At 40.0% G+C, this 17,841-nt stretch overlaps 1 protein-coding gene across 1 annotated transcript; it reads right to left on the reverse strand.

The window, feature by feature from the left end:
* Window positions 1-2,315: 2,315 nt before the first annotated feature.
* On the reverse strand, window positions 2,316-4,689 carry LOC133734056 (aluminum-activated malate transporter 2-like). The gene is made up of 6 exons (XM_062161713.1): window positions 4,199-4,689; window positions 3,956-4,096; window positions 3,591-3,863; window positions 3,197-3,309; window positions 2,905-3,048; window positions 2,316-2,818 (listed from the first exon to the last, which is right to left on the reverse strand). Exons 1-6 carry the CDS (start codon window positions 4,458-4,460, stop codon window positions 2,423-2,425), a joined length of 1,329 nt encoding a protein of 442 aa, XP_062017697.1. The 5' UTR covers window positions 4,461-4,689; the 3' UTR covers window positions 2,316-2,422.
* Window positions 4,690-17,841: the final 13,152 nt, after the last annotated feature.

Below are 17,841 nucleotides of genomic sequence, written 5' to 3' on the forward strand. Positions count from 1 at the left end.
ATTGAAAAGTATGAGGGTGTTACTGATTAAATTGAAACCACAGGGACTAACATGATGTCGACCCTAAACCTCAAGGGAGTAAACTGAAATTAGTCCTTAAATAAACTATGCAATAGGACTTTGCCGGCTAGTCTTAATCAATTGTGCAAGAGGACTTTGTCGGCTAGTGTAGTTAATCAAACAGAAGTATGTGGCAAGGTTTAACTTCAATGGGGTTTGGGGTTTGTGATGTTTTACGGGATTCGGATTTCGGGTTTCAAAGGAATACAGTGCAAGTTCAAGGGTTTGAACCTGCTTTGATACTAAGTAGAAAATAAGGGTTCAATGGTCTGCAATGCTTCAATTGTATTATTCATCTCCAAAATAGGAGGATTATAAAGAGATACAAGAGTAGTCAAAATAGGAAAAACACTCCTACAACTATACAGAAAACGTAATCTACACCTACAAGAAAAGTAAGTATTTACAGAATATTCTACACTGACACATATACATGATTATCTGAAGCGGAAATAAATTTTCATACGGACATCTGTGTATCACTTTAATTCATATGGACAATCATGTGAACTTCATATGGAAATCCATGTGAACATATGCAGCCCTACTTTTAAAATATATTTCACACGGATAACTGTGTGAATATAGTTTTCACACAGATATCTGTGTGTATAGCAGTATTTTTCACACAGATTTTCATATGTGTGAATGTCATCTGTGTGCATTGGGGGATTTTTCTAGTAGTGATGAAAGCAGTTCGAGGAAGTGCAGCTTCTAGATAGTAGAATTACATGCATGCTCCCAGTATTCTACCAAATAAAATAAACAAAATCAAATCTAACCCCTGAATTCAATTAAAATAGACGGTTTATTCAAGGATTGCAATCAAATTAGTTTCCTGAGTCTTTTATCTTGTTTATAGATCATCAGAATATATAAAGAGGGATTAGGTGTTAAACACTCGTCAACTTTCGGGTCTGGCCATGCTTAATATATCAATAAGACGTACACAGTAACTCTGCTATTGGAATAATTTTCTGTATCAAAGCACATACGAGTACAAAGTTGCATAACTGATCGAATTGTTCCTCTTTATTTTTTTTCTTATTTAATTTGAAAAGGACAGATTAATTGATCACAAATGAGGACATTTTATTATTTGCAGCCATTGTTCTAAAACTCGGCCGCCCAGGCCGGCAGCAGATCGAGGCGAGTTATGGCAAATCAGAAGCATTAGGCGGATAGGATTTGGGCGGCCGCCTGGGCGGTCTGAGCTGCTAGGCGGTTTCCTCCTTCTTCTTCTTCTTTTTTTTTTTTTTTTGCCCTCCCGAAACCTAAACTCGACAGCAGCAAAACCCAAAACCCATTTGACCCCAAAACTGAAAAAATAGACCGTACCTTTATTCACTCTCCCCACCAAGCCACCGTGCCTCTACTCCACACGTCCACCGGAGCTCCCTACAGCCCCTCCAGCCACCGCAGCTCCACGCCTCTATTCTTGCCTTCTTGGTAATGATTAATGCATTCTGTTAATGAAAAAATGGATGAAGAGAGAAGGTGGAGATGGTGGCTAACTGGCTACTGGTTTCGCAAAGGGGAGAGAGAGAGAGAAGGGAGTGAAGGTAGAGATGGTGGCTACTGGCTTCGCAAAGAAGAGAGAGAGAGAGAAGGGAGGGGGTAGTTAATTATGTCAGAGAGAGTATAATTGTGGCTGTTTTAGTTGGCAGAGAGGAGGATAAGATGGGCAGGTGCAGGCCAACAAGAACATAATTGATTAATTGAATACTGCTTTTTTTTTTGTTGGATAATTTTTTTGATGACTTTTTTTGTTGGATAATTGAATAACTTCAGTTTGTTCTCTCCTCTAGTTAATTAAATAAATATTTAGTTTATTTTTTTTTTTTGAAAGGAATATTTAGTTTATTTTTTTGTTGAGTAGGATAAATATTTAGTTTATTACTCTTTATAAATTTATAAATTTTAGTTTATTACTCTTTGAGTCTTTATAAATTTATATATTTTTAATTACACATATAAAAGCTATAAAAATAAAATTAAAATTAAAAAAATACAAAACCGCCTAGGCGCCTGGGCGCTCCTCCCTAGCCCACCGCCCGATTAGCGCCTAGCGATTTTTCGAATCTTGTTTGCAGCAAGTATAAAACGTACAAAAAGATCCGAACCTCTGAGCTTCCACGGGAATCTCTGAGCTTCCACGGGAAGCTCATAGGAAAAAAGTAACACATGCAAGAACTCCCCCGTAAAGTTAATGCAAGAAGGGAGAGCAAAAAAAAAAAAAAATTAAAAAAAAAATCTAGAAAAGATAAATAAGCATTTCCATCAATTATTTGTTGACAGAGAACTGCTCAAGCATCCACACAACTGTACACTTTTTTTCTTGGACTAAGTTCACAGTGTCCGATCACTCAATCGCAATAACATGGTGTGGCCCATCATTCACGGAGTTTTCCTGGTCCGGTGTCACTGTAGGCTTTACATCCTTAAAATGTGCTTGGGATGCTAATTTATGTACAGCGTCTGCAATTTTCTCTGTACATCTGATAATTTCAAAGAGTAGTGAAGCCACTGCACCTTCTTGTATTATATGCAGGGAATCAGCTGGCAGTTTACACAAGCTTGATCTTATAACAGCTTTGAGTTCTTCAGCGGCATCTTTTGACTTTGCAATGTGAGGATCGTTCGAGGATGATTTGGTCATTTTCCTCATTGAGGTTGCTAACTGCTTCAATGCTTTCCCACACTCTGAGCTTATAACCACGCTTGGCCCTTGTATTATGCTTTTAACTTCCTGAGGTGTCTACAAGAATTTATAGCAAAAGATAAGTTAGATCATATACCATACATAATAACAACGTGAATTGGTAAAGTGCTTGCTTATCATACTTGGGCTTCAGAGGTAAGGTAGTTGTTGAGAGCTTCAATTTTGAACGCACATTGGCGAGTTAGGGTTCCAACTTTCAAGTATTGTTTCCATGGATGATGAAACTTGAACCTTCCATGGCCCGGTTCCCATCTTGCTAAATTAGCCTGGAGAATAATACGAAAATTAAGTTAGAAGATAAAACCTAATTGAAATCCGATTGCAACGAGTGAAGAGACCCTAATAGGACCGTGCAAACTAGTTTTAACGCAATGTGGGATTTATATTCTCAATTAGCTTGAAGATTGTTCTTACCATGGTGTCTTCACTGCCTTTTGAAGTTAGAACACTTTTATATCCTTGAAGAGAAGATGACTTGTCTCTGATCTGGCCATTCTCAGATACTGTAAAGTATTCATCTCCAAATTCTATAATTAAGCAATCATACATGCAGGAACTTGTTAGATAAGTATTTGGAGTTTCTTGGTATTAGCAAAAAATAAATGCAGGAACATAATAATAATAATAATAATAATAATAATATTATTATTATTATTATTATTATTAATTATTAATTTTTTTTTTTTAAATACAAAGTTCACATGATTTGTATGTCTATGTACGTACGTGATAACAAAAACAAGTACAAAAGTGATAATATGATTAAAAAAGATTAATTAATTGCTTATAGCTAGATAGCTAGATGTACCTTCTAAGAAATTGGCAAGCTTTTCCATGTTGGTAGCAATCTGATTGTGAAGTTCCACCCCAATCCATACTGGACGAATGAAAACACAAACAGTAACTGCAGTAAAACTTCCAATGATGATGGTAGATACCCTCTCGAATCCTAATCGTATAACCTCCTCGTCGCGATAGCCAGACACCGATATTAGGCAGAATGTCAAGTTGAATATCAGCAGCCCATAATCGTATCTTGCCTTCATTTGGGGAATAAATCTGAAGAATGTCACTATTCCAGCTGCACCAAATTCAAAACCAAGATGAAACATATAATAAAATTGAAGCATACATAACCTAATTAGTATATAACATATTTATATACATATGTACCTTCTACGAAGACAAAGAGAGCAATAAGTATTGGCTCTCCTTGATTGCCCGAAAGAGTTGCTAATCGATGAGCTCCAATGCCAAGAGCAGCAGCTACTACAGTTGACATTATTCTATTCAAACCTCGTCCTATCGTCGCTCCTGAAAAATTTTCAAATGATTAAATATGGATCGTTTGAGATTAATTTAAATCCTTATATGAAGAGAAATATGGTTGATTACATATATGAAGTATGAACTTACCAACAGTAAATTCAAAAACGACCACAACAGTCAGAATAGCCCACATAGCAGCTATACCAAAACCGTCATAGAGTGGTTCAAAGTAGAATAACATGGAGGTCAATGTAAGAGCAAGTGCCACTTTAAGAGAATGAACAATTCTTCTTGGATCATCTTGCCCTAGTTTTTTTAACATCAAGCCAAACTCAACTATCTTTCCCCTTAACCTCTCGAAGAGTCCTGCTGCTTTAACCTGATCATGGTCATTATTTGAAGATGCCATGGATGTCAGTGCTATAGCTACCGGAAGCTAGATCCAGGAGAAGATAGAGAGAAGACAGCTCTCTAGCTAGTAAAGTAAATGGTGGGTGAGATTTCTAGGAATTAGGGAGTGGTCTAACAGAGCAGAGTAGTAATCTATTTATATGTGAGAAGTGTGTGGTATGGTATAGGCCAAAATGACACTCATAAAATATGTTACACATCCCTATGGATCAGGTACAAGCGTATAAGATAGCAATTAATCGAGTTCGGTGGTTTAAATATTTCTTCCAGAAATATTCTTCTCAATTGTCAATGAACTATTAACACAACTACACAAGTAATGAATCTAGAGACTAGAGCCTTGCATTTTAGTTCATTACACGTGAGAGACACCAGCACAACCAGGGCGCGTACTTCATCTGACTCAAGGACAGTCAAAGAAGGCTACCCATCTGCCGTCCAAAACCCACATAGTACCACCCATTGGTTTAGGGCCCTTCATCTGTCCCTATTCTATGTGTCCCCTTAGGCCCTTTTTCTAGTAGTGGGGTCAAAACCCCTAGTCAACATGTACCTTCCATTATTTCTAAATGCAGTTTTATTGTGTTGCACGCTTGTAGATCATCATTAGTATATACATCTCATCATTAGTTTTCAAGTTTAAAGCAGAGTTAACGGCTCTTCCAGATTTTCTCTTCAACCAAAAGTTAACCTTCCATCTTCATGCTCTGATCATGAAAAAAAAAAAAAACTTCCATATTCATGTTGGACAGGAGAAGAGAAAATAAATAAACAGAAAAACTATGTGTCGGAGCTGCAGCTAGCTAGCTACCTTTCAATACTATTGCATCTCTCATGTGAGACCTGGATTGTAAAAGTGCTTAAACGTACCATTACAAAGAAATATCCAAGTGTATATGCTTCTGTAGCTAGCTCATTTGCATATAAAGTAAAACCCTAATAGTATTACAACAGTACGTTTGTATTCCTTTCTCCATTATGATGTTAGCTCGTTTGCTTGTGAAGTGAAACCCTAATTCCAGTATTGCACTACTTCTATTCCTTTCTGCATTATGATTTTAATATTCTAAAATCATAATTAGTAGAGTTATATGTTGAGAATGTGTATAAATATAACTCCCACATTGGAAAAATATAATTTTGCTTATGGGTTTATAAGGGTTTGGGCTTCTCCATCCATTGCCAATTAGTTTTGGATGTGAACCCCAGATTACTTTATCATGGTATCAGAACGGGTTACCCACGTGTTTGGTCTCAGCGATGGCTACATTATATGATAGTTTTCTAGAAGAGTTGTGATTAATATTCTACAATCATAATTGATGAATCTATATATAGAAGAGATCAGAAGCTAGGCTCCGATCGATTCTTGCTTACATTTTCATTTCAGTGCAGTGTATTAATCTAAAAATGTCGTATATAGAACCGACTCTTCTTATATCTTCTATGATTAAGATATATATAACCGGCTTGCCCCAACCAAACTCCTCAACCTTTAACCTACTCGCTGTTTGAGAGCTGGATCTGCATAGTTCCCCATGTGTTCAAACTTCAAAATCAATCATAATTGACAGAAGAACCGATCATAATTTCAGCTGTCATTTAGCTGATTTTTGCAGAATATTTCTTCTGAGAGATTAAGAAACTAAAATTGATCGAATAAATAATGCAAGAGCACTTGTCACTCTTGTCCTTTAATATATCAAGCACCAATTTATACTTGAAAGCAACACCTATCATGTGGTTTCTCCGACAAAATAATGTTCTTCAGTTCTTCTTGTTTTTTTTTCTTTTCTTTTGTTGAATAAATTCATATTGAATTGTATTGACTCAAGGTAGAATGGTATATTACATACATTTTCTCTGTCGACTATGAATAGATAAGAAAAAATGGTATATAGACTAGCACCACTTATTTAACAAAATTCATGCTCACTTATGCTCACTTATTAAATCAAGCCTACACACTATATAATGCACACAAAAGTACCTTTTATCTTGGAGCCAAGTATCATCATAGGCAGGCATCAATTCAACGAATATTGGGCTTTCGTGCAGGCATGTTGCCTTTTATTTATTTGGTGTCCCAATTTTTTGTGGCAAACCTCGGAGGTGTCATCTTCAAGTTATTGCAGATAAAGAAAAAGTAAGGCTTATGGGTTGGCAAGGGCGGCTTCTTTCTATGGCTGGCCGTATTCAACTTATGCAATCAGTTTTTCAAAGCAGGTTGCTTCATAGTTTTTCTGTGTGTTAGTGGCTAGTGTATCTTGTACGTCAAGAAATTAACGTCATGGGCACGTCACTGTTGAGACTGTTGAAGTAAAAAGGAATTGCAGAGAGAATTGTGTGTTTATTATTGATAATAGGAGCCCTTATATAGGGAGTTACAAGGTACACAAAAGGTAATCCGAATACAATTGAATACCTAGAACACTTTCCTATTACAACTCTAAACCCTAGTTTGAGGAGGCACACATTATGTCGACATCCTTCAACACTCCCCCTTGTGCCGCTCAAACTTGGTGATGACGTTTTGATCGTTGCCTCTTTAAAAACCTTGCCAGGTAACAAAAACCCGGTGGGACAAAAATAACCCTGGTCGAAGGACAAAAAGAGCACAACACGTCCTTCACTCTTCGAGATCGAACATGTAGACATCATGCCTCCCCCTGATGTCGACATCTCCCCCTGATTGCTACAATCATGGGAGTTCGGATAACTTTCTCAATCCGAGGCTCTTCACTTGTTTCTCGAAGGTGGATTTTGGTAACGACTTAGTAAATAAGTCCGCTACATTATCCTTAGATCGGATTTGATTCACTTCAATATTTAGAAGTGATCAATGTTGTTGCTGATTGTAAAAAAACTTAGGCGATATATGCTTGGTGTTGTTGCCCTTGATGAAACCTAATTTCATTTGCTCAATACAAGTTGCATTATCTTCATAAATGCAAGTAGGTTCATCTGTGGTAGACTTCAAACCACAAGTTCCTCGAATATGTCTAACTACAGACCTTAGCCATATGCATTCTCGCACGGCTTCATTAGAGCGATAATCTCTACATGATTTGAGGAAGTAGCAACAAGGGTCTGCTTTGTAGACCTCCAAGATATCGCTGTGCTTCCCATGGTAAAGAAATAACCCGTTTGGGAGCGACCTTTGTGAGGGTTAGAGAGATACCCTGCATCAGCAAAACCCATCAAGACATCGTTGTCATTTTGATGGAGGGGAGGAGGAGCACGGAAGGTGGCGTTTTGCCTTGTGGAGTCCGATCCCACACTTCCGTTATTTCTTTTCTCTCTGTAGGGATAGAACAAGCCCATATCAATCGTACCTCTCAAGTATCGAAGGATTGTCTTTATGCCAATCCAATGACGTTGCGTTGGCGCGGGGCTATATCTAACCAACAAGTTCATAATAATTGAGGTGTCCAGTCTTGTATTGTGCTAAGTACAATAATGCGCCTATTGTACATAAGTAAGCACTTCTGCTATTAACACGTCTTCGTCATAATCCCTGGGACGAAACGGATCCCTTTTAGGGTCAAGACTACGGACGACCATGGGAGTGCATCTTTGATTTTATCAAAATGCCTAAGCATCTATTGACACGGTATACAAAACCGTGTTCTCCCAAGGTCCTTTCTCTCAAACTCGGATTTCAGGTGTTCAGCGGTTTCCCTTAACTCTCAAGGGTTCGAATCATGTTTATTAACATAAACCGTGACAATTGCAAATCCAGAACTTGTTATGAAAACGCAGGGGCATAGTTCGTCATATCCCTTCCCAATCAAGTAGTCACTTTAGTGAGCGTTTCACCCTCATTGCAAACGCGCTCCGTGGTCAAAAGCCACTTGATTTGGGTAAATGAAGTCCACAAGAACCTTCATTATATTCCGTATCTAGATCCCCATAAAGATACGTAGTGACCACATTTGTAAGCTGCATGTTCAGTTATTTGGAAACTACCAAACTGACAAGGTAGTGGAGTGCAATGACATCCATTACGAGAGAATATGTCTTCTCGTAGTCGATTCCAGGGCGTTTTGTGAGAAACCTTGCGCCATAAGGTGAGATTACCATCTCTTTTTCTCGTCACGCTATCTAACGAATACCTATTAATGTCAACAGGTTTTATGTTAGGAGGTGTTGGCATCTCAGGCCCGAAATCCTTCCTCTTCGTTAGTGAATCCAATTCAACCTAGATCGCATCTTTCCATTTAGGCCAATTTTCTCTACGTTGGTATTCCTTCAACGGAGTAAGGTTCAATGTCATTGGTCTCAATAATTCCACGTCCTCATGTAAACTAGTGTAGTTTGCAGAGATCTCTATATTCTCAAGAATTGGTTCTAATATTGAGGCGTCCCCCAACGATGTCTCTTGGACATAACCACAATCCAGAATATTCTCATGAGACGGATTTTGAGTATCAATGATCAATGGATAAAGTTGTGCCAAACTCGCTCTCTTCTTAGGGCGAGAATCCATCGAACCTATGGGTCTCCTACGCTCTCTAGCGGAACCCATGGCCTATGACACCATTATGCCACCTTGTGGCGTCACTATACCACCATCCATGGTTGTGGTGCTGTACCCATCTCCTCTAGGTGGTACCATGTCCTCCTGTGGGGACATCAATCCTTGCAAACATGTTTGCAGCAGGTATATGTGATCTCGTCACTTTTAGGGGATCAAGATGAGACATAGTGGGGACAGACCACGACAATTCCTGTCGTTCCTGTTGAACGTTGACGTTCTAATCTCCCCCTAACGACGGGAAGACTGTCTCATCAAAGTGACAATCCGCAAATCCAGCGAAAAAGGAGATCGCCTGTCAAGGGTTCTACATAGCGGACTTATAGTTTGGAGACTCATGTCCAACACAAATATATATATGCATTCGTTGCAATGACTCATGTTGATGCGTTGTGGCGGCGCAATTGGTACATGAACCACACACTCAAATATGCATAAGTACGAGATATTAGACTCGAACCCAGTCACTAGCTGTAACGCAAAAAGTTGAGTGGCTGCTATGAGTCGTAGACAAATTAGCATAGCTGCATGCGATATTGCATAACCCAAGCGGAAATATTGGTGCGCATTACCAATGTCCGGGCTACCATCGTGGTCGTTTAACGATGGCTTTTCCGCGAGACCAATTGGGTCTGTACATGGGAATATGATACTTGATATCAATACCCAATGATATGCAATAGTCATCGAAAAAATTTCAATGTAAACTCTCTAGCATTGTCAAGTCGAATTGACTGAACAGGATGATCCGGGTAGTGAGCCCGTAGCCATATGATTTGGGCTAGGAGTTCATCTTAAGCAGCATTACGAGTGGACGATAGTGCGACACATGACCAGTGTGTCCGCATATCAACCAACAACATCAAACATCTAAGCAGTCCGCAAGTTGGTTGAGTCGATTCACAGAATCCCTTTGGATTCTCTGAGAACACATGTGTCCTTTGCATAGGATGGTCTCGATCCTTAAAGAGCAGGCTTTGGGAAACGAGTGATGGGCCTTAGAAGCAACCAATGAGGATTTTGGTTAAGCCACTAAATCACAATTGACTTGAGATGTGGAGAGGGGTGGCACATTGCCACTTTTGGCGTCAATGCCAAGCTCTTGCCGTAGGGGTGACGACATTACCCTTCTCCTTGAATCAACTTTTGATTCATACTTTTTTTCACTCGAAAGAATGGATGTCCGTGTGAAGTCTTTAATAAACGGATCATCATATCATGACCTGGATGTCCCAATTGGTCATGCCAAAGCCTATATGTGTCGATGTCCCAAAAATCATCTCTTATGACGTTATTGGACTCAATTACTCGAATAGTGATTACATATAACTCACTGGAGCAACACATGAGCTTCTCTAATACTCGTAGTCATTAGAGATAATGCAAAGGAACTTATGTCCATTCTCGCCATGTGTTTCCACATGAAAACCGTTGGCTCTAATATCTTGAAAGCTCAAAAGGGGGACCTCCGGCCCTAGGAGCGTAGAGAGCTTCAGTGACATAAATCAATGTGCCATTTTGGCAATGAGTTGGTCCTTGACCATGAATCAATTGTGATGGCCCTACCATCGTAGTCACAGAAGATTGAGTAGGCATCATCCCAAGGAATAATTGCCTGTGTCAAGGTATGATGTGCATAGCAGCACTATCCGCGAGGCATTCTAGCTCTCTGGGAAACATACTTAAATGAATAAAGCTCGAAATTAAAAGAATCGACACTTTATTAATAATAGCCAACGATTATATCAAAGTTTCTTGATCAAATATAATCCAAATAAAATGAAATGTAGACAAATTGTAGTCACTCAATCCTTTCGGTAATTCCAATTAAATATGACCAGGAAAGTAAGAGGAGAGGTCGGTGGAGCGAGGCTCGCTTAAGTACCACTAATCTCAACTTAGATTCCTAGACATCATGTTTAATTGAGTACGCCTAGTGAGAAAGAGTTAAAACCAAATGTCATTTATTCATTAAGGCACAATTGCCATTACATAATTCTTGGAAAATGAAAGACTATTTAATCAAAATCTGCGGCATCAACATTGTTGTTTTCCTCGCCAGATTTGAAGTCCGTAATGATGAGATTGACGTCATTGTCATCTCCATCATCTCCTTCAGCTGCGAGATGAGCCTCATGCACTCTCATATCTTTTATATACCTTGTATTGTGCAGCTTTGTTTTTCCACTCGCATTCTAGCGCTTAAACCAATGCTCTGAAGATCCACATCCATAGCATTACCTCACCCATTAATTGAGATGTACCTTGTGCATTTGGACATCTTCTAGGGATGTTGGTTGTGGTACCACCACTACCGGCGGCGCCAGTTTTGCCTCTCCCACGTTGGCCAAAGTTGCCACATGTCCGCGTATCTCGCGGTTTTCCTTCCTTTGTAAGGCGGTTGTATGGACCCACACGTCCATTTTGTTGTCCCCTAACTTTTAGGGTTCCGCTCCTTGCGCCCTTCTTTCGGTGCACTATTATAATTCGCCTCGTGAACGCTCTTAGTTCCAACGGGCCTTTGAATTATGGTTTTTCACGAGTATGTTGTCAACTTACTGAGTAACTGACATAAGTTGATGAAACCTCGTAATCCATCTAGCATTGCACACAAGCCTATATTGCTTTGCAACCAATAGTGTTGAGACGGGGAAGGTTGAGAGGATTTCTCAATTAATTCATATTCTGTGAGCTCTACTCCACAGAATCTCATTAGTAGTGAGGTGATTCTTGACGTTAATCACCCATCGGTGATAACCAATGTCATTCGAATCTGGTTTAGTGAAGTCGAGTTTTTGCAGGTTTGCATTCGACATTCAAAAACGAAGGAGAATAGATTAGTTTCGGAGTAAAAACTTCCACGACAACTAATATAATATTTCCGAGCCTTAATGCTACCAAGAAATAGATTTCCAAGAATATTTTGGATTAGACCAAACAATGATGTTTTAATATGGTCGCAATTTGATGCTTACGGACGCTCTTAGTCCAAGCATTATGAACACTCTTAGTTCATACGAACGCTCTTAGTTCGTTTATCATGACACTCTTAGTTCATTGATTACGAACACTCTTAGTTCGTTAAGCGTGAATCCCCACAATTCCGCTTATCAATTAATCGAACTCATGTTCATATATTTCAAAACCTGCAGCAAATAATGGAATTTAAAAGACAAAAAATGCAGGAACTTTAATCACAAAACTTACTTGGCAATTTGAAAGGTTTGCTTCACGATTCTTTATACACGCGCGTGTTGATGCAGGTGTGTAGCTAAATTAGGATTGCCGGAATCTGGTCGGAAATTGGCAGTTGGTGGGCTGCCATTCTCCCTTTTTTTTCTTTTTTTTTTCTTTCGGGCCCAAGCCTTCTTCCCCTTTTTTTTTCTTCTTTTCTTCTTCTGGGCCCACTCCTTCCCCTTCTTCTTCTATGCGTCTTCTTCCTTTCGTTTTTTTTTTTTTTTTTTCTTTCACAAGGCAGGCAGGCGGGCGGGCTTGCAGGGACGCAGGCAGGCAGCTTTGGCAGCAGGTGCGGCGGGCTGGTGCACAGGTGAGCAGCAGGCAGCAGGTGGGGACGCTGGACGCTGGACGAAGGGCTGCGGTGTGCAGCGAGCGCAGGGGCGTGGGTTGCGGGCTTGTGTGCAGCGCGGGCTGTGTAGGGACGCAGGCTTGCGGGCTGCAGGTTGCAGGGAGGCCGGCTGGAAGCTGTAGGCTTGCGGCTAGGGCTGCAGGCGAGCTGGGCAGCAGTAGGCTGCAGTGGCTTGCGGAAGGGAGGGCTACAGGGAGGTTGGAGGCTGTGGCAATTTTTAGGGTTTTTTCTTTTTCTTTTCGGCTGATAACGTGTTGAAGTAAAAAGGAATTGCAGAGAGAATTGTGTGTTTATTATTGATAATAGGAGCCCTTATATAGGGAGTTACAAGGTACACAAAAGGTAATCCGAATACAATTGAATACCTAGAACACTTTCCTATTACAACTCTAAACCCTAGTTTGAGGAGGCACACATTATGTCGACATCCTTCAACAGAGACCAAAATTTATAGGTTCACATTCAAATGGGGTCTTTATTCCTCTAATTCTGCTGAGTGCTTTGACAAGTAAAAGCACAAGATTTTGAGAAGAAAAATAGCGTTGCAAGCCTAGAAGAATGTGGTAGTATCCAAGTTAACTACTTATGGGTTTGTTTACTACAATATGAAAAAGAAGACTCCTTGCTTCATTGCAACACCATGCAGAAACAAAGGAAAAAGCAAACCTAGCCTGCAGGTCCCTTAGTCCAAACAGATAAAATAAAAAAATAAGAGCTCTCAAGATATTCACGGGTGGATGAAGAGTTGTGCTCCTTTCTACTAAGCTTTTAAGTTTCAAAATTAAAGTCTTGGATAAGCTTCATCTCTTACTGACTGGAGGCCAAGTCAACGTGGTTTAGATTTGAAATTTTTATCCAATGAACAAAGAAACTGCAAGCTTTCAACGTGGAAAGATAGGAGTTGGTTGCTGTTATGATTATTCAAATTTCAAACTTGAATTAAAAGCCATCGTCATCTTCAGCTGATCCTCGCTCTAATCCATTGTTGCTTATAAAAAGACACGTTCAGAAGCAACAAAGGGGGAACACCAAAAGGGAGAGAGCTGCAGTAATAAAAAGAGAGGCAAAAGCTCAAGGCCAGTAGTAGTGAGACATCGGAGAGAGCGAGAGAGCAATAGAAACACATAGCAAAATCCAATCGGAGCCGAGGTGCTGCAACCTTCGATTCTAAGAGAAGCCAACCTTGCAGTAGCAGAAGAAGCTCCGAATAAATCACAGGTTTATGATCAATTGGTTAATTATCACCTGAAATTGCTGATATTTTCTTTCATGGTGCAGACAAAAGAAAAGATATGTTTCTTCTATGTTCTGCTCTCTTTAACAATCAAGTTATTTGCTACTTTCGTCCTCACAAATCTCACCAACGGCTTCCGGGCAAGACAAAAAGTCAATATCAAGCCCTCATTCACAGCCGCGGTGTCACTCCATGCTGCACTTGCTTTCGATGCCTATTCTATGGTGCGTCCTGCGTATAGGTGGCAGAAGCAAGGTTCCAGCTCAAGAGGGTTCACCACACTTGTTTTTTATAGGTGCGTCCTGCATATGGGTGGCAAAAATGAGTATGTTAGGTGAATGCCTTGGGGCTGCTAGTTCACACCAAGTACGGTTCTGCGAAGTTCCCGAGTTCACCACACTTGTTTTTTATGCCTGTATCGCGGTGCGTCCTGCATATGGGTGGCAAAACAAATATGTCAGGTAAACGCTTGAGGGCTGCCAGTTCACACCAAGTACGGTTCTGCGAAGTTTCCAAGTTCACAAAGTGAAGAAACTGCTCTAGAAGGATCCTTATGCAGCCCCAAAGCCAAGATATTACTCCACCTGCAGCAAAGTCGTCATCAGAATGGTGTCCCGGAAGGCAAAGTTGCTATCTTTCTACGGAAGAGTGTTCGACTTGGCTCACCTTCAATCGCAAGAAGGCAGAGTGTTCGGCTTAGCTCACTTTCAATCACAATTTGACTTGACTCACCTGGGATCACTAAGCTGCAGAAACACAAAGTGGAGGAGATATGGGAAATATCTGATACTTGCGGCAGGCACACAAATGCAGAAGCTATCATAAATGCAAGAGATGTTCGATCAAATTCAATTGGTGGATGCAGTAAATTGTACGGAGGAAACGGTCATGGTTAGCATTGAAAAATTTATTGTGCTACCTTCTTGTGGCCTACTCCAGTATGCATCGAGGATTGTTCTCATACCATCAATCCTAAGACCACCTGAAGACCACATGATGGACAAGATCGACCTCTGGTCAATTCCCTTGAATTGCAACTTTGAAACCTTGAATTGCGACTTCGAAAACCAGAATAAAAGCATCTTACCTGGAGGGTCACGAACACCAAAATATTGACGTGATTCTGTTTCCTTCACAATGTGGTACCTGCAAGGGATTTAATGATAAAGTAATCTGGGGTTCACATCCAAAACCAATTGGCAATGGATGGAATGACTCAAACCCTTATAAACCCATAGGCAAGGTCCCATTTTTCCCATGTGGGATGACATATATTCTCAACACGCCCCCGCACGTGTGGCGAATTTTCAAGCCATACACGTGGACAACTTTGGGTGACGTGGAGCCGGTGTGGCCATTAGGCATGCACATGTGGGTAACCCACTCTGATACCATGAATTATAGTTGTCACCAGTCAACTTCTTCGATACAAGGAGCAAACCGGGATGATCAGAGTGATGAAGAAATAGGGGATTGGCAGATTCATCAACAGAGGAGGTGCTGCCACCGGTTGCAGGGGAAAGAACATCGTCTTCAAGAGCCATTGGAATAGGATGAATGATGATGCTGCTGGTGCGGCAGAAAACAAAGAGCTAGGGATGGTTAGCCCCGCTCTGATACCATAATAAAGTAATCTGGAGTTCACATCCAAAACCAATTGGCAATGGATGGAGTGACTCAAACCCTTATAAACCCATAGGCAAGGTCCCATTTTTCCCATGTGGGATGACATATATTCTCAACATTTAATACATATACAATCCCGAAGTGATCATGTATTTTGTTTTGGCGGTGGAAAACTGATCAATAGCACATGAAGACAATCTCATATGCAATTAAAGCATGATCATTAAACCATACTGTGCTGCAAGTTTCTAGAATCTTTGTAATTAAAGGCATGCTGTAGCTTTCTTCTGAAATGAGAATTAAATGGCAAAGTGACAAGGAACATGGCCACGTCTAGGTGCTTGGAAGAATCAAAACTATATACAATTAAGCTTTTGCTTTCTCTCACTTTGTCCATAAAACTGTGAAGCGGTGATATGCCCAGAGCCTCAGACAAATTCCCTCTCTAAGTCGAACTGGAGAACTAGCAGATGGCTTTTGGGGTTTTTTGTATGGGGTTCAAATTGGGTGCAGATATAAAATAAAAAATTCATGGGTGTCCAAGTCAGTTGCAAGCTTTTAGGCTCAATGGAATCACCCGTCTACAAACTTCAAAGCACTGAAAACCCTACTCCAAATCTCTAAGGCCTGACCACAAAGCTCGGCACTATAGGTGCCCAAATCAAATCAGCAGATACTATCAAAATTGGGTGTCCAAAAGAAATACATTTGACGAGTTCAAGAAAATAAATATACATCCGTCGAACACAAAAGTCGGTACAAAACCAAAAACCCAAATATTATGGACTACGGTCGGTTTGATCCCACAATGGGTACGTAAGCAATCTAGTGACCCACTAGATGCAACCACATTTTCAAATCAAATCTCTGACTCAACCAGTCAAATTTACACACAAATTCAAACAGAATCCCTGACTCCACCATCAAATTTAGCCAGTCATAAATTGAATCACTGACTCCAGTCAAATTCTCCCAACACCAGAAATACCAATTCATATGAACTACGGTCAGTTTGATCCCACAATGGGTACGTAGGCAATCTAGCAACCCACTAGATGCAACCACAAGTCCAAACAGAATCCCTGACTCCACCAGTCAAATTTAGCCAATCCTAAATTGAATCACTGACTCTAGTTAAATTCTCCCAACACCAGAAATACCAATTCTTACGAACTATAATGGTTTGATCATTTCACAGGGTATGTAAGCAGTCTAGCGACCCACTAGATGCAACCGCAACTCCAAACAGAATCACTGACTCCACCAGTCAAATTCGGCCAGTCCCAAAGGAATCACTGACTCCAGTCAAATTCTCTCAGCACCACAAAAATCAAATCTATTCCAAATCACACAAATAAAGTCTGAACCAAATTCAAGGGCTTTAAACCCTATCCCAAACACAAAATTCAAAATAAATGGGTCATCTACCCATTTAAATCTCAAATGTCGTAAGTTCGTAACTACATGTGGTTTGATCCCACAAAGGGTATGTAGGCAATCTAGAACCAAACTTATCTAGATGCAACCGCGTCCTAAACAAAAAATCGAATCCCTGGTCCACTTCAACCAAATTCGTCCCAAACACTACTCTCATTCCAAAATCAAAGCCCTCTAATGAGTCATTCACTCATTGGAACTCTTGAACTATGAGTGGCTTGATCATTCTCCAAGGGTACGTAGGCAACCCGTTCAAATATTCGGGTGCAGTCGCAAAAACAAACAAACACACATCCACAATTGGTTTCTTCATAAATGGAATCAAATGGTGTTTCCCTGTAATAAGGGATTGTAATTAAAAGACACATTCTGTCTTGAATGAGTCGAACCCAAAATAATAAAAACTCTATTCACTAAATGAATATGAGTGAAATTATGTTGGGTGACATTTCGCTCACTTTGTGCAATTTTTACTCAACAATAACTTTATTTGTTCTGGTAACAGTAGGACTCGAAAGATTGTCCCTATTCCTTGCGCTCAAGTCTGTGTCTCAAAACAGGAAGGAGAGCTTGGTATTCGCGCTTTATCCTCTTTTAATTCACCTACTATTTTGAAGTTTGCTTAGGACACTTTTACCTCTTCTTCTTAATGGGGAGAATATGTGTGGTCTAGATATCCTATTTTGTATAATTGCAAATTGGGTTATCGTAAGTCTTCAATTTTTCCAGGCTTCCAGTCAATTGCTTCTCATATTACTCAAAATTGTCGATAGTTGATTGGGGATGGTAATCTGTGTCATTTTGGAAGGATAAATGGCTTCAAGCTCCTATTTTAGAAAATTTGGGTATCTCAAAACGGTCCCATTTCAGCATTCTTTAGGTGGCAGATTTTATTTTACATCATTCATGGCAACTTCCTCCTTTCTTTTGTCACATGTTTTCGCTCTTGGCTAGACAAA

Source organism: Rosa rugosa, chromosome 2 (genome assembly GCF_958449725.1).
Source record: "Rosa rugosa chromosome 2, drRosRugo1.1, whole genome shotgun sequence".
NCBI classification, from domain to species: domain Eukaryota; kingdom Viridiplantae; phylum Streptophyta; class Magnoliopsida; order Rosales; family Rosaceae; genus Rosa; species Rosa rugosa.

What these genes read in the sequence shown, in the direction of transcription:
- LOC133734056 (XM_062161713.1), bottom strand. Translation starts at nt 4,460, where the DNA reads ATGGCATCTTCAAATAATGACCATGATCAGGTTAAAGCAGCAGGACTC. An exon ending in CGTTTTTGAATTTACTGTTG is followed by an intron (nt 4,097 to 4,198) that starts GTAAGTTCATAC and finishes AAAATTTTTCAG; the next exon opens with GAGCGACGATAGGACGAGGT. An exon ending in TCTCTTTGTCTTCGTAGAAG is followed by an intron (nt 3,864 to 3,955) that starts GTACATATGTAT and finishes AATTTGGTGCAG; the next exon opens with CTGGAATAGTGACATTCTTC.